The 20,034-nt window shown below is 33.2% G+C and overlaps 1 protein-coding gene across 1 annotated transcript in view; it reads left to right on the top strand.

The window, feature by feature from the left end:
* The window catches only part of NFATC3 (nuclear factor of activated T cells 3), a 155,392-nt gene that overhangs the window by 51,133 nt on the left and 84,225 nt on the right, over window positions 1–20,034 (top strand). Inside the window, 2 exon segments of the mRNA XM_074286373.1 lie at window positions 1,990–3,124; window positions 15,194–15,356. Of these exon segments, the coding sequence (XP_074142474.1) occupies window positions 1,990–3,124; window positions 15,194–15,356 (1,298 nt within the window).

Here is a 20,034-nt window from a genome sequence, read left to right as displayed (position 1 = left end):
CAAAAGTTTTAAGTATTTATGTTTTATAGGGGAGATGGAAAACAAGTCTTTACCAAGAAAACCACAAATTTAAGAAGTCAGACATGACAACAATAGATTTATATCATTAATAAAGCTGATTGTACATAATTCTATTTTAGTAATTATTGAACTTATAGGATATTTATATAGGGAAGATAATGAGGAATACTCAGTAGAGAATATGGTATGATTGGCTTGGATTGAATTATTCTAGGAAAGATTTGAACTTTTTATGTGAAGATGGTGTTCTTTGAATTACTTTGTGGTAGTTGTGATAGATTTCACTGAACCATCTATTTTCTCTCGCTCTTTTAAAATTATAACAGTAAAATGCTGGGTGTAATACTGGATGCTGAAGAATCATTCTCTCACCCATTGTCAGCACTGTTGATTAAGCATGTGTTCATACAGACATTTAGGTTGACCTAAATTTTTTAGCACACTCTAGGTTGAATTAATTGGCTTACATACACTGTGTTATTAACCTTATTTTTTACAGTTCTAGAAATGTTAGAAATACAAGTGTATGTGCACAAATGTAAAAAATCTCTATCTGACTTAAAATATTGATTGGAGGTTGGCTGGTAGGCTTTCTCTTCCCCCCCCCCCCCCCGTCTCCATTTTTTCCAAATTAACAAAATTTTTTTCTTTCCTCTTACTCCCCCCCCCCCGACCCTTGAACGATAAAGAAAAGGAAAATCTTCATAACAAATATGTTTTCTCAGATGAAATAAATTGCTACATTGGCCATGTCCAAAATAGATGCTTCATTCTACATTTTTAAATCCATCACTTCTCCAGAAGAAGGTGGCTTTCTTACGTCATCTTCATTCTTCTGGAATCATGATCTGTCATTGCATTGCTCAAGACTTATAAAGTCTTTCAGAGTTGTTTCCTTTTAATGCTGTGATGTTTTATAAATTTTTCTGTTTCTGCTCATTTCATTCTACATTAGTTTATTAAATTCTTTCCAGTTTGGCGGTGCAACAATCCATTACATTTGTGGCACAATAATATTTTATTACATTCTTATACCATATTTTAGCCCCATAAGTGAGTGCCATTTTACTTTGCCGGGAAAAGAACTACCATGCATATTTTTGTACATATGAATCCATTTCCTTTTTACTTTGTTCTTTTTAGAGTATAATGGTATTGTTGAGTTGAAAGGCATGTACATTTTGATAACTTTTGGGGGAATGATTCCAAATTGCTTTTCAGAATGGCTATATCACTTTGCAACTCTACTAGAAGTGCATTTGTGTTCTTGTTCTCCCATAGCTCAGCTGACATTTGTCATTTTCCCTTTTGTCATTTTTGTCTAATTGATGCATGTGTGAAGTAGAACTTTGAGTTGCTTTGATTTGCATTCTCTGTTAACAATTTGGAATATTTTTGTACGTCTGTATATAGCTTGAATTTCTTCCTTAGAAAACTTCTATCATATCTTTTACCATTTATCTACTGGAATGGTTCTTAATTTTATAAATTTGAATCAATTCCTTATATATCTTAGATATGAGACACTTGGACAAACTTTCTGTTAATATTTTTTTCATTATCTATTTTCCTTCTAATTTTACATAATTGATTTTGTTGTACAAAACTTGTAAATTTCTACAGACATCCATTTTATCTTCTATGAGTCTCTTTAGCCTTTAGTTTCTTTTTTAAAGTTTTATTAATGGATTTTGTTCTTACATCAAATGATTGTCTCCTCTTCTTTCCCTCTAGTCCACCATTAGTTTCTCCTTGTAACAAATGATAACTACCCATTGAGTGTAATGACTTCGTCTTTAATTGTGTACAACATTTCATATCTATAGTCTCCTTTCTTTACAGAAAGGGAAGAGGTATTTTATTCTTTGAAGACCAAAATTGTTTTAACAATAAGTATTTGGCTTCATTTTTATGTTCTTCTTTACATTATTTGTAGTCATTGTATTTTTTTTTTTCTTTCTTTGCCAGATACTGAACCAGCTGATTGTGCATCCATTTACATCTTTAATGTAGATCAACCTCCATCAACTGTACACCAGCCAATTTGCATTCCTCACCATGGATTACAGTCTCATACCTCAGTTTTGTCACCACCTCTTCAGCTGCAGGGTCACAAAAACTATGAAGGAATTTGTGAGATTCCTGAATCTAAGTATAGTCCACTAGGTGGTCCCAAACCTTTTGAATGCCCTAGTATTCAAATTACATCCATTTCTCCCAACTGTCATCAAGGAATAGATGCTCATGAAGATGAACTGCACACAAATGGCTCTGAAGGTGATTATTTGGAAAGACCTTCTAGGGATCATCTATATCTTCCTCTTGATCCATCGTACAGAGACTCATCCCTTAGTCCAAGCCCAGCCAGCAGCATTTCTTCCAGGAGCTGGTTCTCAGATGCTTCTTCTTGTGAGTCTATCTCTCATGTTTATGATGATGTAGAGTCTGAGCTCAATGAAGCTGCTGCCCGATTTACACTTGGTTCTCCTTTAGCTTCTCCTGGTGGTTCTCCAAGATGCTGTCCTGGTGACGAATCTTGGCAACAACAGTATGGATTTGGAAATTCATTATCACCTAGGCAATCTCCTTGTCATTCTCCTAGAACTAGTATCACTGATGAAAATTGGCTTAGCCCTAGACCAACATCCAGGCCTTCATCAAGACCTACCTCTCCATGTGGGAAACGAAGACACTCCAGTGCTGAGATTTGTTATGCTGGTTCACTCTCACCTCATCATTCACCAACCCACTCTCCTGGTCACTCTCCCAGAGGAAGTATAACAGAAGACACATGGCTAAATACTTCTCTCCATGGTGTGCAAAGTCTGAGTCCCGCACACTTTTCATTTCAGTGCTGTGCAGAGACTGATATCCCTCTGAAAACAAGAAAGACTTCTGAGGATCAAACTGCTACCTTGCCAGGAAAAATAGATGTCTGTTCAGACGACCAAGGAAATTTATCACCATCCCTAGAAAGTACTATAGATGATAGCCCTGGGTCTCAGCATCCTTTAAAGAAAGATTTGTCTAGTGATCAATTTCTTTCAGTTCCTTCGCACTTTACCTGGAATAAACCAAAGCCTGGCCATACCCCTATATTTCGGTAAGGGAATACAAATAAGTAAATATGATTTCTTCTTTGGAACACATTAATTATATATCATGGATTTTAACTTAATGTAACTACTTCTGTGCAAAGTAGCATATTGCATTTTCTTTAGAGTTAATAGCTTAAAATCCAAGTTAAAAATTTTTATTAAGATGTTTTAGGGTGATTTTTGATACTTTTTTGGTAGCTAGCTATAATTGTAAAATACTTAAATGGCAGGCAGATTATCCTGTATTGTAAAACAATGATTTTGGTGGGATATTAGATTGCTAGAGTTCTGATTTTGACTCTGCCACTACACAGCTCTCTGAGTTTTGACAAATGAATATTTTTGTCAAGCAATTTATCTTATCACCATTTAATGCATAATCTGTAACTCGTTCTATCTATATTTGTCTTTCTTTACCATTTTTCTCCCATTGTTTTTTCTTTTCCATTTTATCTGTATGTTTCCCCTGGCTATTCTTTTCTCTTTTTCTCACAATTGAAACATATAATTTAGCATTATGTTCCTTGAAAAAATTTTTTGAATACTTTATGCTTTAACTGTTAGTTTTTTCTTATGATTCAGTGAACCTTACTTATTAAAAAAAAAAAAAAAAAAAAAAAAAAAAACCCTGTCCCTCTATATTCAACAACCTCCTCCTTTGGGTTTGGGTGGGTAGAGTAATGGGATGGAATTGTTATGGGCCTTAGATTTTTTTTCCCCTAGTAAATTTATTTATTTTTAATATACCTTTATGAATTATGTTGCAAGAGAAAAATCAGAGCAAAAGGGAAAGCCATAGGAGAGATTAAAAAAGGGAAAAAAGCAGTGAATATAGCATGTGTTGATTTATATTTAGTCTCCTTACTTCTTTTTTTGGATGCAGATGGCATCTATTGGGATTACTTTGAATCATAAATCACTGAGAAGAACCAAATCTTTGATAGTTCATCACACATTCTTGCTGTTATTGTGTAGAATGTATTCTTGGTTTAGCTTGTTTTGCTCAGCATCAGTTCGTGTAAATTTTTACAAGCCTTTCTAAAATCAGCTTGTTGATCTTTTTTTAACAGAACAATAACATTTCATTATGTTCATATACCACAATTTGTTCAGCCATTCCCCAATTGATGGGCATCTATTCATTTTCCAATTCTTTGTACCACAAAAAAAAAAAGCTGCTGCAAACATTTTTGTAAATGTAGGTACTTTTCCCTCTAAGCTTTTAATTTTTAATACATGTCAGAAACTTTGTGTGGGGAAAAACACTGTATGTTGAAAATTTCCTGGAGTTCTAAGCAGTAAAGTCCTTGTCTATGGTTATATAGCTGGTCTGTCTTTGGAGGAAGGACATGAATTTTTCTTGTCATTTCTACTACCTCAGACTTCTCAATTCTGTGCATCTTCTTTTTAAAAAATATTTCAGATATGATAGAGAGGTATTGTAATACTTGTTTAGTATTTAGTATCTAATCACTGATAATTTATTCTGCATTATATAGTTTTATCTTCTTTATCAATTATTTTGTCCTTTTTAAAAATAAAAGTGATTTGTCTGCCGTAAATTTTCATATGCTTCAGAGCAAGTGATAAATTCCTTAGCCTTTTTTTTTTGGTTTATAGTATATTTATTGATTCAAATTCTGTAAATTGTCATAATTACCAGAAGCAATCATAATAGCAATAAAAACGGGGACAGCCCCTTAGCCTTTTCTGCAGGCTTAATAACTTTATGAATTATATTTGCTTTACTATTAACAACATTTTTGCTTTTTTCTAAACTTTTTATTTCATGCCTCTACTCCAATAATATTCCTTAAAGTAGTCCCTTATCCACTTCTATAATTCTTATCTTAATCTAGTCCTTGTCTTTTTTTTTTTTTTTTTTTGGCAGCGGCAATTGAGGTTAAGTGACTTGTCCAGGGTCACACATCTAGGAAGTGTTAAGTGTTTGAGGACAGATTTGAACTCAACTCCTCCTGGCTTCAGGGCTGGTGCTCTATCCACTGTATCACCTAGCTGCCCCATCCCTGTCATTTTTCATCCAAGTTATCATAATGGCCTCTTACTCAGCCATTCTCTCTAGAGTTGCTAAAAGAACCTTCTGTCTATTTCATACATAACTTATTCCACTCATTCTCCCTTCAATAACTTTCATTGGTTTCCTCTTGCCTCTAAAATAAAAATGAACATTTCTTCACCTTACTTTGATTTTGCTTTCCCACTTTAATTCCTATTAATCCCTGTCATCCCTTTACATTCTAGATTACTTGTGCTATGAACTGTTCTTTAAGTTCAGCAATGTACTTCTTGCTTTGGAGCCTTCCTTCAGCTATCCTTGGAAATCTCATATGCCTTTATCTCACTCAGAAGTTTGATTTTCCTTCAAACTATAAAGCCCCTATCTCTCCCCAGTCCTATCTTTCCGTGGTTATCCTTCTTTCTCCTCTGATTTCTAGACATGTGTGTTTTATCTTCCTTGCTGCCTAAGACTGTTGCATTTGTTGTCTCTGTTCCCAGAAACTTGCATAATTCCTAATATTCTTAAAAGTATATTTGTGTGTGTATCTGTATGCTTTTTAAAAAAACAAAAAACTAAACCAAAAAAATAGAATCTGGTAGTTTTACTAGGCAGTTGATCAATATTGAATGTGGCAAAGTAATTGCCACTGAGCTTTTACACATTAATGTATTGTGAATTAAGGATGCCTCAAGAATTCTACCATCCATGAAACATGGCTTATATGTGGACAGATGTAAAACTTATTTTAAGTCTACTTATCTCCTGATCTATATAACCTATAAAAAAAGATGACTTATACATTCTGTGCTTCTAAATCAATCTACAACAGCTCGCTCCTACTATAAGTCACACACAGTGCTAAGTGCTTTTGACGTGTCTCATTTGATCCTCAACACAACCTTGGGAGGTAGATGCTTTTACTACATTTTTACAGTTGAGAACTAGCAGACTAGCAAATGTTAAGTGACTTGCCCAGGGACATAGCTACTAAGTGTCTAAGGCTGGATTTGAACGCCACTCTCATTGACTCCAGACCTAGCTCTTTATCTACTCATCATAATAATTTCTGTTGTAATTTATACCAGCAGTATATCCCTTTATTTGTATGGTGTTGACCATGGATGACTATATTGTTTATATTATTTGGTATAATTACTAATTACGACTTTTCTGACTGCATCTCTAGTTTCAGTTTAGCCATTTTTTGGATCTCCCTATTGTGCCCACAGATTTCTTATAAAATTTTCCATCCTTTTTTTTTTTTTTTAATTACTATTAGTATTAGAATCTTATGAATTAGAGTTTCTGTTCAGTAATGCATATTGTAATCCATTCTTGTCTAGTCACTTTTCATGGTCTTGTTTCTTCTTTCAGAAGGGAGTACCCAAATTGCTATGGAGGCCTTCCTTGATGTTTTCCCCCCACATCACAAGGTTACCCATTTAATGCTCTGGTCATTCACTTGTAATCTCTTGCCATGTAACCACCCTTTTTTTCCCCATCATATGATTTCTTTGTATACTTTAGTCTCTCATGTTTTTTAGGTGTTAGTGCCTTATTATTCACATCATTATCTCTCTATTGCTTTCTGTGATACTGTGGCGGGAAAAATGAAATGTCTGAGGAATCAAAAGTTCAAGCTTTCAAGAATATAGATTTATTAAGCAATACTTGATAATTGCATAACAAATTGGGACCAGTCCTTATTCAGTTTTGGGGGAGATTTTTAGGTATTAAAGATTTATGTATTATAACTATCAAATAAGAGCAATTAATTAAAAGGAAACGATTAACCAGGATATATTAGGTAATTTAATTTATAATTGAAGGAAAGATTAGGGAATTTTTGAATTAGAAAGGGGAGAGCAACTAAGTTCATTTTCCTGAAATCAGAAGAAGAGGTATCTCATCTCCTCCAAGTGACTATTCAAAGGGACATGGCAACAACTGATTAACCAATATGAAGCCAGTTTTAATATAAGTCATATGGGTCCTATGCATTGCTTGAGATACAAAATTGTGAAAAAATTTCTTGCATCAGTCTTTAGTCGGTTTTTGGTCAGCATAACCTAGATCTTTAATTAAAGTTCTCTAAGCAGCAGAGAGAGTTGGTGTAGGGTTCAAATAATGCAGTAAAGTTTTTTCTCAATCCCCACAATTTAATGACATTTCCCCAACATGTGCAGTTAACAGATTAATTAACCAATTAACCAGAAATTGGTTTTAGACCCAAAATTGAATAGAAAAGGAACTGAGCTAGCTCCAGAATTGAGTCACAGGATGGAATCATTGTGGATCATTCAATTCCCACAATTACTTACATACTTATGTTGAGTTCTTCAGAGACCAGTGGTATTGCACACCCACTGCTAAATTGCAACATCACCATAATTTTGCTTTCAGATTTCCATGAAGTTTTGAAGTTTCCTGAAAGCAGTCTATCCTTCTTTCCAACCTGGGGCCCATTTTCTTATCCATTTTTATTAAATGTTACAAAAGCAGTTTGACATATGGGCAATAAATAAATATTACAGTCTTCATTATCTTAAAATGTAGCCCACAATTTTTTAAAATGTTCTGATGAGCATTTAGTGGTATGTCTGCCTCTTGTGATATGAACATTATGCTTCACACAGATCCTGCTAGTAGCTTTCTTCTTCTAAACCCCTCCCCCTTGATAGTATTTTATTTTTTCTCATTACATGTAAATATATTTTCATTATTCATTTTTATAAGTTTTTGAGTTCCAAATTTTTCTCTGTCCTAAGACAAGACAACAATTTGATGTAGATTAAACATGTATAATCATAAATCATTTTTCCATTTAGTCATGTTGTAAAAGACAAATCAGAACAAAAGAGAAAAACCATAAGGAAAAAAAAAGTGAAAATAGTTTGCTTCAATCTGTATTCATATTCTCCAGTTTTTTCTCTGGGTACAGATTATTTTCCTTCGTGTGTCTTTTAGAATTGTTTTGGATCTTTGTATTGCTGAGAAGTGCTAAGTCAATCATTAGTTGAACATTACACAGGGTTGATTTTGGTGTGTCTTTTATGTTCTCTTGGTTTTGCTCATTTTTCACTTAGCGTCAGTTCATGTTAAATCTTAAGGTTTTCTGAAATCTACCTGCTCATCATTTCTTACAGCATAGTAATATTCTATTATATTCATATACCACAACTTGGTCAGCCATTTCTCAATTGAGGGACATCCCATCAATTTCCAATTTTTTGCCACCACAAAAAGACCTACTATAAGTATTTTTGTACATAACGCTTTTTAATGATCTTTTTGGGATGCATACAGCTCATACAGTAGTGGTATTGCTGAATCAAAGTATTTGCATTGGATGTTTGTAGCCCTTTGGACATAATCCCAAATTATTCTCCAGAATGGTTAGATCAGTTCACAACTCTACCAGCAATACATCAATGTTCCAATTTTGCCACATCTTCTCCAACATTTATCATTTTCCTTTTCTGTCATATTAGTGAATCTGATATGTATGAAGTTGTGTCTCAGAGTTGTTTTAACTTGTATTTCTGTACAGTATTTTTTCATATACTATATTTAGATTTTATTTCTTCATCTGAAAACTGATCATATCTTTTGACCATTTATCAATTTGGGGGGAATGACTTGTATTCTTATAATTTGGCTCATTTCACTATATATTTGAGAAATAAGGCTTTTATCAGAAATACTGGCTAAGAACATTGTTTCTAATGAGTTGATACAGGCCAGTTCCACTAGATAGAAAGAGCCATTTCTCTATCTAGAAAGGGGACTGTGGGGAATAACTGTCTCAATGTAGGATTTTCACCTTTTTATTGTTGTTTGCTTGCTTTTTGTTTTCTCATTTTTTTCCTTTTTGATCTGATTTTTCTTGTGCAGCATGATAATTGTAGAAATATGTATAGAAGAATTGCACATGTTTAACATACATTAGATTACTTGCTGTCTAAGGGAGGGGAGAAAAGATTTGGAACACAAGGTTTTGCAAAGTTGAATGTTGAGATTATTTTTGCAAATATTTTGAAATTAAGAACCTATTATTAAAAAATTGTTTCTTATCTTTCTGCTTTCCTTCTAATTTTGGTTGCATTGGTTTTATTTGCGTAAACTCTTTTTTAACTTAATGTAATAAAAATTAACTATTTTTTATTTTATAATGTTCCTTATCTCTTGTTTGGTCATAAATTCTTCTCTTGCCATAGATTTGACAGGTAAATTATTCCTTGCTCTCCTAATTTGCTTATGATATCACTTTTTTTTTGGGGGGGGGGGTTGAATCCCATTTATTAGCTGAATTATAATGAGCAAATTATTTAACCTCAAAGAGATTGTTTCTTCATCTGCAAAATGTGCCTAATGTTCCTTGCACTTCCTATCTTATAGACTTTTGAATTAAATGCATTTAAAATCTCAAAGGACCATATTAATTGTACTATTATTAGTAGCAAAAAGAAACCCAATTAATGCAGAGGGATCTTGCATTCTCTACAGTTTTCAATAAATTTAACTTTTCTTTTTTTCTTTTTTTTTATTTAGAATTTTTTTCCCCACAGTATATATGCATGAGTAATTTTTAAAAATAATATTATCCTTTGTATTCATTTTTCCAAATTATCCCCCCCTCCCTCCATTCCCTCCCTCCCCCATGACAGGCAATAATATCACTTTTTATATTTAAATTGTGTGTACATCTTGACTTTACCTTGAGTGTTGGTCTATGCCTAGTTTTTGCTATATTATTTTATTATTTTCCAGTTTTCTCAGCAGTTTTTGTCAAATAGTGAGTTCTTTTCCCAGAAGCTGATGTCTTTGGGTTTATCAAACAGAAGATTACCCTTTTATTTAAATTTTTATTATTTTTTTTTTTTTAGCTTTCTTATTGAGTAGATTGATGATATTTTAGGTTCATTAAACTAGCTACTTAACCCATTCTTTTTCAAGTCATGCCTTTTCCATTATGTATTAGTTCACTTACAATAGTAAAAATTTACCTTTATGTCTGTTTTATGATAGTTTCAGCATAGGATAGCAGTTTATTTCCTTTTATTTTGTTAATTTCCCTTTTTCTCATTCTAGCATTCTCATTGTGTTGAATTGTGAAGTTAGAAATTCAGTATTTCTCTGTGTATTCATTATAGGGTCTTACAATAAAAAGAGTCTTTTTCATTTGTTAGTGTCATTCATTTTTTATTTTTGAGGGTCAAATAAATTCAAAAAACATTTATGATCTTGTGTGTAATAATCTAAAGTCTTATTTTTCTATACCTTTGTCTTAGGAAAGTACATGTAATTATAGCTAGTTTTTAATTCATGCATTGCCTTTACTGAAGCTTTAAGCATTAAAGAGATTTTAATTGAACATTTGAATTTGAATAATATTCTATTTAAAGGCTGTAGTATAAATGAGATTTTAAAAAGAACTCCTGTATTGTATAATTCTTACCAACCAGTTTTAATATCATTTATATGACAAGTTTATATAGTATGTCATTTATTTCAATGTGTCCAACTCTTTGTCATCTCATTTGGGGTTTTCTTGGGGAAAAATACTGAAGTGATTTGCCATTTCCTTCTCTAGCTCATTTTTACAATGAGGAATTGAGACAAACAGGCTTAAGTGGCTTGCTCAGAGTCATACAGTTAGTAAGTATCTGAGGCCAGATTTGAACTCAGGAAGAACTCTACTAGTTCTTTCTCTGGAGAAAGGTAACATTTTTTCATCATTCAGTCCTTTGGAATTATCTTGCAGCATTGTATTGCAGAGAATAGCCAAGTCATCCATAGTTGATAATTATACAATATTATTGTGTTATTATATATTATATATATAATAATATATATATATATATATATATATATATATAAAATAATAATATATTGTGTTATTATGTATATTGTTCTCTTGGTTCTGTTCTTTTCACTTGAATCAGTTCATGTAAATCTTTCCATGTTTTTCTGAGAGCATGCTATTTGTCATTTCTTACAGCACAGTAGTATTCCATTATAATATGCCACAATTTGCTCAGCTATTTCCCATTTGATGAGTATAGCCAATTCTTTCCCACCAGAAAACGAGCTGTTATAATTTTTTTTTTTTTTTTTTTTTTTTTTACAAATAGAATCTTTTTCTTTTCATTTGATCTCTTTTAGATAACAGATCTAGCAGTGGTGTGCATGATTTTAGGACCCTTGGACATAGTTTCAAATTGCTCTCCAGAATGGTTGAATTAATTCACAACTCCACAAGCCATGCAATCATTGTCTTAATTTTCCCACATCTTTCAGCATTTTATATTTTCCTTTGTTATCATTAGCCAATCTGATAGGTGTGGGGTGGCCTCAGTGTTGTTTTAATTTGCGCTTTTTTTTTTTTTTTAAAGTCTTTTATTTTAAAAACATATGCATGGATAATTTTTCAACATCGACCTTTGCAAAACTTTCTGTTCCAGATTTTTCTTTCCTCCTTCCCCTAGATGGCAGGTAGTCCAATACATGTTATAATTTGCATTTCTGTAATCAGTAGTGACTTAAGCATTTTTCATATGACTATGGTCTGGTCATCTGATAATCATTATTTGATTTCTTCATCTGAAAACTCTTTGTTCATATTCTTTTACCATATATTAGTTGGGGAATGATGGGGAATGACTTGTATTCTTTTAAATTTGACTCATTTCTCTATATATTTGAAAAATGAGGTCTTTATTAAAGAAGTATACTGAATTTGTTTTCTCAAAATTATTATTACTCATGGCATTCCCTCCATCCTATTCCTCCTTGTTTATCTTAATAGTCTCTCTTCTTTCACCCTGTCCATACTAAAAAGTGATTTGTTTCTAACTGCCTTCTCCAATCTGCCCTCTTTTTATCTGTTGCCCCTCTTCTACTTTCTTGTGGGGGTAGGAGATTTCTATATTCACCTGAGTGTATTTTTTTTTTTTTTTTTTGGCTGAGGCATTTGGGGTTAAGTGACTTGCCCAGGGTCACACAGCTAGGAAATGTTAAGTGTCTGATTTGAACTCAGGTCCTCCTGACTTTAGGGCTAGTACTCTATCCACTGAGCCACCCAACTGTCCCTTCTGAGCCATTTTTAACAAGAGTAAGCTCTATACACTTCATCCCATGTCTCCCATCCTCCCCCCCCCCAATGTAAAAGCTTTTTTGCACATTTTTTGAGACAATTTGCTCTACTTCTCTGATTCTCAATGCATCTCTCTCATTCCTTAATTTTATTTTTTAGACAATCATCCCATCATATTCAACTCATATCTTTGCCCTCTGTCTATATAAATATCCTCTAATAATGAGAAAGTTCTTAGGAGTTATAAGTATTGTCTTGTACGAATGTAAACAGTTTAACCTTCTTGAATCCCTTATGATTCTCTTTCTTGCTTATCTTTTTTGTGCTTCTCTTGACTCTTGTATTTGAAAGTAAAATTTTCTCCTTAACTCTGGTCTTTTCATTAGGAAGCTTGAAAGTGCTCTATTTCATTGAATCTCCATTTTCCTCCCTGAAGGATTATGCTCAGTTTTGCTAGGTAGGTGAGTTTTGGTTATAATCCTAACTCTTTTGCCTTCTATAATATTATATTCCAAATCCTCTAGTCCCTTAATGAAGATACTGTTAAAATCTTGTGTTACCCTGATTGTGGTTCCATGATATTTAAATTGATTCTTTCTGGCTGCTTATATTATTTTTTTCCTGAGTAGGGTACTCTGGAATTTGGCTATTATAGTCCTGGGAATTTTCATTTTGGGACTTATTTTAGGAGGTGATTGATGGATTCTTTCAGTTTCTGTTTTTCCATTTTGTTGTAAAAACATCAGGGCAGTTTTCCTGAAATTTCTTGAATAAAATCTCTCTCTCTCTCTCTCTCTCTCTCTCTCTCTCTCTCTCTCTCTCTCTCTCTCTCTCTCTCTCTCTCTCTCTCTCTCTCTCTCTCTCCCTCTCTCTCCCTCTCTCTCCCTCTCTCCTCATAGCTTTTCCAGATAGTCAATAATTATAAAATTATCTGTCCTTGATCTTTTTTCCAGAAAAATTGTCTTTCTAATGGAGATTTTCACATTTTCTTCTCTTACCATTTTCTTAATTTTGTTTCATTTTTTTCTTGATGTCTTATGGACTTGTTGGTTTCTAGTTGCTCAGTTCTGATTTTTAAGGAATTATTTTCTTCAATGAGCTTGCACCTCTTTTTCTTTTAGCCAATTCTACTTTTTAACCAGTTCTTCAGTAAATTTTTGTATATCTTTTAGCATTTGGCTTATTCTGCTTTTTAAGCATTCTTCTTTTCATTGGATTTTCCCCCTTATTACTTGGCTTATTCTTTTTTTTTTTTAAGGTATTATTTTGTTCAGTTTTTTTTGTGCCTCGTTTTTGATTTTTTGAACATAAAATACTTCTAAAAAAATTCAGATAGTGCATTCATGTTGATGTTGACATCAAACTTTACTGCTTAAACCATTATTTTAAAAGCTCAATTCTGAAATCAAATATATTTTAAATATAATCTATGATCAATAGTTTACTAATAATCATCATTTAAATAAACACTCCTGTGTTTTTTTAATAAATTTTATCTTTTCATTCTCTAGACACTTAAAAAAAAAAAAAAAAAAAAAAAAAGCCTTGTTAAATACAACCAAACACACAAAAAAAGGATTCTGTATCAAACTGAATTGTTCTCAGTTAAAAGTTGAATTTTTCAAATTTTTCCCCTAATTTTTTACTGGAGTAGCAGTTTTAAATTAGGGGGATTGGATCCCTGCAAATGATCATTGAAATATTTTTTAATGTGTAAGCAAAAGGAAGTATTAAAACAACAGTTTTGAAAGTAATGTCTGGAATTTGTTATACCCTTTAAAAAGTAAGTACTACTATAAATTAGAGAGTAATGGTTTCATATACATTGATAATTAAATGAGAAAATAATTTTATAAAAAATAGGGGAGATGTCACACATAGTTTTTTCTAAAATCCAGTAGATTTGAAGAGGTTAAAAGATGAGAGAGAAAAGAGAGGATAGGGAGGTGGGGGTGGAGAGGGACAAGGAAAGAAGGGGGTGGAGAAGTAGATAAGAAAGAGCAATTTACTAGAGAAGTTGTGTTGAAATTGTGACCCAAGATGCATGTAGTTTGTAAGTTCACAGCATATTTTAGATTCTTTCCCCCTTTCTCCACTAACCTAGACATTAACCTATAAACTATAATGTGTATATACATATAGGTGAAAGGTGATCTCAGAGTTAGAAAGGGCTACCTCAATTGGTTAAAAAGAGGTTAAAAAGCAGGAAGGGGAACAACTATTAAGAAGAAAAGCTCCAGAAAGACTATGGAGTAGATGTGATCAAAAACAAAAATAAAGGCTGGTGTTGGCAAGAAAGGCTGCCTTATCCTTTGCAGATAAAACCAAGAAAAACCAAATGAGATGTATAAGCTAAGGTGATTATAAGAAGAAATGGGGCAATGATGGTAGAGGTAACCCAAGGAGAAAAAAGCTGCCATGGGGAATGTGATAGAGTTGATCAGGCAAATGGCATTGAAACTAGATAACAATCATACTAGAGGCTAGTTAAGATGGCAGAGAAAATCCAGATACTTCCCTACCTCTGAGACATACTGGCTCTATGACTAGACAAGCCATTTAATCCAGGCACCTCTTTAAGTCTATAAGCCACAATTACATATTGCATTGGTAAAGAAAGTTTCCTTAGCATTTTTACCAGTAAAATCATAGATCTGGACAAAATAGAGTTGGGTGTTATTTTCCAAAAAATTAAAGGTCAGAAACTATTCAAAGCTCAGAAATAATTATTTTCTTATATCTGTGTAAAAAACAACTGGAAAATGGAGAGCATGTGTAGTTTTTATTATTTTTAATGAGTTATTTTGCTTAACTCAGTTTTTTTTAAAAAATACTTTATTTCTGAGATCAGTTAGTTTAAAATGCAGGTACTGGTAAAATAGTGTGGTGGTTTTTTTTTTTTTTTTTTTTTCTTTTGATAATGGTAAAGCAATATTCACTTTTGTGTTTTTTTTGTAGCACATCCTCATTGCCTCCTCTAGATTGGCCATTACCAACTCATTTTGGACAATGTGAACTGAAAATAGAAGTACAACCCAAAACACATCATCGAGCTCACTATGAAACTGAAGGTAGTCGGGGTGCAGTAAAAGCATCTACTGGAGGACATCCTGTTGTGAAGGTATTAGTCTTTTAAGGTGTGATTTGCCCAGCAGACAGTCCTGTTGAGAAGCTTGTCTGTTCTGCAATAAAAAATTATGAATCAATCTTTCTGTCTGTCTATCTAATTTATCTCAAGATTATTGCTTTTGGGTCCAAATAGAAAACCTGTTCCAAGAAACTACCAATATGGTACTGTTATGAAATATGGAGAGATTTTCCTTTAGGTAAGTAGTCTGCTTCAAATTCTCCAGAAAACTTTCCACTCTGGAGAGTTTCTGTAAATCAGGACTTCCTTAGGCTCAGGTCTGTGGTTATAGATAAGGCACTCTTGGGAAAATTGGCCATTTTTATGTTGGGTGCCTTTAGGATTCTCATAATTGGTTTCAGAAGTGTTTCCTGCCTTTTCCCATCCATTTTGTACTTTAAGAAAAGATAGGTCAGTTAGTGCCAGTGCTTGAACATTTATCTTTTGCCTTATGATTGTGCTGGAGCTAGATTTCTCCTCTGTTATAAAGATTATTAGTTCTGGTCACAAAGTATAGCACAAGAACTAGAAGCAATATAGCGTTTTCTTTGAGATGTGGGAAGACTATCTATATTGTACTAAGCCTCAGCTTTACTTTCCCTTCTTGCTATTTCAGAGATACATTGTAAGAACTGCTTCTTTATGGAGCTTCTGATAACTAAACCAGTGATGGTGGAGGTTTGAATGAGTGCTGACCTGACTGATGGCAAATTGGAAAGTAAGCTTGAGATCATTTCAAGGTTCTTCTTGTCTTAAGGAGAGACACTCATATAATTTATAAAATTCATCTTAATTAATCAGCCAATTAATTAATCAACTGAATTGAAGTATTCAAATTTACAAACTGGAAAAGTAAGGTTATCTTTTTGGTTCTTCTAATTATGTTCTCAAGAGACTGAATATAAACATCATATTGCCATAACTTCCCTCTCTATAAGATTTGTGTGGTAGGATAGAGTAAGTGTTAAAAATACCAGTTTTTAATTTAAGGGTCTTTGGATTTTTGTATATTACTATGAACTAAGGAGGAGAAATTGTTTCTATATAGTCTCTTTATTGCAAATATGTATGACCATTTTTAGTGTGTGTGTGTGTGTATTTTAAGTTAAGCCTTCTTTTTTTTTTTTTTTTTTTTTTTTTTTTTTTTGGTGAGATAGAAGTGTTTTTTGTTTTTGTTTTTGTTTTTGTTTTTTTTGCGCCTAGGCAATTGGGGTTAAGTGACTTGCCTAAGGTCACATAGCTAGGAAGTGTTAAGTGTTTGAGACCACATTTGAACTCAGGTCCTCCTGACTTCAGGGCTGGTGCTGTATCCACGTGCCACCTAGCTGCCCCGAATTTACTTTTCAAGTTAATAGTACTGCATTATACTTGTCATTAGGAAACTAACAAATTTAAAATAGGATATAATGAGTGTTTAATTGCTTGTGCTTTTTCAGTACCAGTGAAGTAAGAGAAAATTGTCTATTTAAACTATATATTTCTAATTGTTATTCTCAATAGTAAAATAATATTTTTGTCACTAAAAATAAAAGATTTATTTTGATTTCTGTTTCTTTAATTATTAGTGATTTAAAACATGTTTTTGGTATGACTATTGACAGCTTGGATTTCTTCTGAAAAATACCCATTCATATCTTTTAACAATTTCTCAATTGTGGAGTGGCTTTTATATTCTTATAAATTAGACTCAGTTCTTTATATGTTAGAGATGCATATTGGCCTGATGTACTTATAATGTTATCTTTATGTTTAAGTCATTTACTTATTTTGACTTTATCTTGGTATATGCTGTGAGATTTTGATCTTTGCCTAGTTTCTTCCAGATTGCTTTCCCAATAGTTTTTGTTTCTCTAGCAGTTGTTACCCATTAGTGAGTTCTATGCCTAATAGCTCAAATCTTTTTGAACACTGGTTACTATGTTCATTTGTTTCTATATATTTAAATATAATCCATTTTATTGATCTAATCTATTCCACCCACTCTTATTTCTTTGTGATATCAGATTGTTTTGATGCTTACTGTTTTGTTAGTTTTTTTAAGGTATTATATTTTCTTTCCCTCCTCCATTTTCTTTCTCTCATTAATTACCCTTGATATTCTTGACCTTTTGTTCTTCCTGATGAATTTTGTTGTTTTTTTTCTAGCACTATAAAATAATTCTTTGCTAGTTTGATTGGTATGCCACTGAATAAGTAGTAATTTGTGTAGTCTTGTCCTTTTTATTACATTTACTTGACTTAGTGAGCAATTAATTTTTTTTCCCAAATTGTTTAGATCTTTATATGAAAAGTGTCTTATAATTATGTTTATTTATTTATTTTTTATTAATTATAGTTTTTATTTACCAGATATATGCATGGGTAATTTTATAACATTGACAATTGCCAAACCTTTTGTTTTAATTTTTCTCCTTCTCTCCCCCCCACCCCAGATGGCAGGTTGGACCAATACATGTTAAATATGTTAAAGTATAAACTAAATACAATATATGTATACATGTTCAAACAGTTGTTTGCTGTACAAAAAGAATCGGACTTTGAAATTGTGTAATTAGCCTGTAAAGGAAATAAAAAATGCAGGCGGACAAAAATAGAGGGATTGGGAATTCTATGTAGTGGTTCATACTCATCTCCCAGAGTTCTTTCACTGGGTGTAGCTGGTTCAGTTCATTACTGCTCTCTTGGAACTGATTTGGTTCATCTCCTTGTTGAAGAGGGCCTCGTCCATCAGAATTGATCATCATAGAGTATTGTTGTTGAAGTATATAATGATCTCCTGGGTCCTGCTCATTTCACTTAGCATCAGTTCATCTAAGTCTCCCCAGGCCTTTCTGAAATCATCCTGTTGGTCATTTCTTACAGAACAATAATATTCCATAATATTCATATATCACAATTTATTCAGCTTAGCACTTTGTCTTAGTACTAGATTGTAGTAAGTAAGCCCTATTTAAATATTTACTATTTTTGTTAGCTATTGCAGGACCTTTCCCAGAGGAAGGCATAACTTTGACATATAACTAATATGTAACAAAATTTTAATGTTTGATTAGGAACGCTGAAAGAAATTAAGGCCCCATACTCTCTGGCCTCTTCTGCCTTCCAACACTGACCTGTAAAGAGACTTCAATTAAAGTGATACCCTATCAATGATTTAAAAAGTTTAAGTCTAATTTATTTTATTAATTTATTAATTATTAATTATTTAAAGTCTAAGATCAGAGGGAAGGCCCAGATTATCCAGTTGGAAATATTCCTGGGGTTAATAACATTATCAGCAAACCTCCTTCCTTGGGGACTACATAATTCCTAGAGTAGTGGTCAACCTGGGTTCTGTAAATCCTACCTTCTATAAGAAGCTTTTCCCAACCCCTCAATTCTAATGTTTTCTATTTCTTAATTATTTCCTATTTATTCTGTACATGGCTTACTTTGTATGTGATTGTTTGAATGTTGTTCCCCTCATTAGGTTATAAGCTCGTTGAGAGCAGGGACAGTCTTTTCATTTTCTTTTTTTGTTGTTTTTTTTTTTTTTTGGGGGGGGGGGTATCCCTAGTGCTTAGTACATAGTAGGAGCTTCATAAATGTTTACTGATTGATTACCTAGGTAAAACTAAGAAAATGGTAGCAGCAGAGTCTTAATCTCATTATTTCACCTTTTTCAAGCAGTAAGCACTAGGCGACCACCCAGATAATCACCACAGGATCAGTCTCACTCAAAACTACTTTAATATGGCTTTGAAATCCAAGTAAAAGTACATTCAACACATTTTTTAAAATCTTAAACTGTCCAAGAAAAGTATAAAGTCGTAGCTTACTTCTATGGCACATGCCTTCTAGCTTCAGCAGAGAGCGGGCTTGCTCCTGGTGGAACTTTCATGAGAGGATTTTTACCAGTAATTCCATCATCTGTGATGGCCTGGAACTGTTCCTGCACTAGCACGTCTATCATCTGCTCTTTTGTGTGGACTTCTGGGTCCAGCCACCTTCGTGAGAGTTGTCGGAGATGTTGGAGCAGCTGCCGGGGCCCAGAGGCATCCTTGTAACGGAAGTTTCTAAACTTCTGCTGAAAGTTCTCCTCTTGGGGCTCAAGATTCTCAGGGTTGATGCTGTCCTGGTCCTGGAGGGAACCCTCATTTCCATTCAGCGCCAGCGATTCAGCTTCTTCTAGTGGCTCTGGTTTCTCAGCCATCGCCAAACGGGGAGATAACTTTACTCCCTTATCCTGGTTTTCTACTTCAGTCTCCAAGGAACATCCTTCTCCCTCCATTCAAGAACCAAGGGAAGAGAAACTTCTAGGAACCTGGTTGTAGATTTCCACTAGCCCTGTGATTTCTTGAGGATCTTGGATCTGTAGCTCTGGCCTCCAGGACCAAGGGGAAAGAATACAGTGAAGTGGAATGGAAGCTCTAGGTTAGACTTCTCCACTCTGGGGTGCAGGAGGTGGGGAGAGAGAGGAGATGGAGTTGAAAGAAAGGGACAACAAGTCTATAATTATGTTTATATAGTTCCTCACTGTGTCTTGGCAGGAAGATTCCCAAGTATTTTTTATTGTTTGTAGTTAATTAAATGTAATTTTGTCTTCTTAACTCTGCTGGCTTTTATTGTTTTATATATACATATATGTAAATGTTGATAATTTTTTGAATTTATTTTATATCCTGTATCTTTA

The sequence above is a fragment of the Sminthopsis crassicaudata genome, chromosome 2 (assembly GCF_048593235.1).
Source record: "Sminthopsis crassicaudata isolate SCR6 chromosome 2, ASM4859323v1, whole genome shotgun sequence".
Classification (NCBI taxonomy): Eukaryota; Metazoa; Chordata; class Mammalia; order Dasyuromorphia; family Dasyuridae; genus Sminthopsis; species Sminthopsis crassicaudata.
This window is presented reverse-complemented; position numbering and strand designations above follow the sequence as displayed.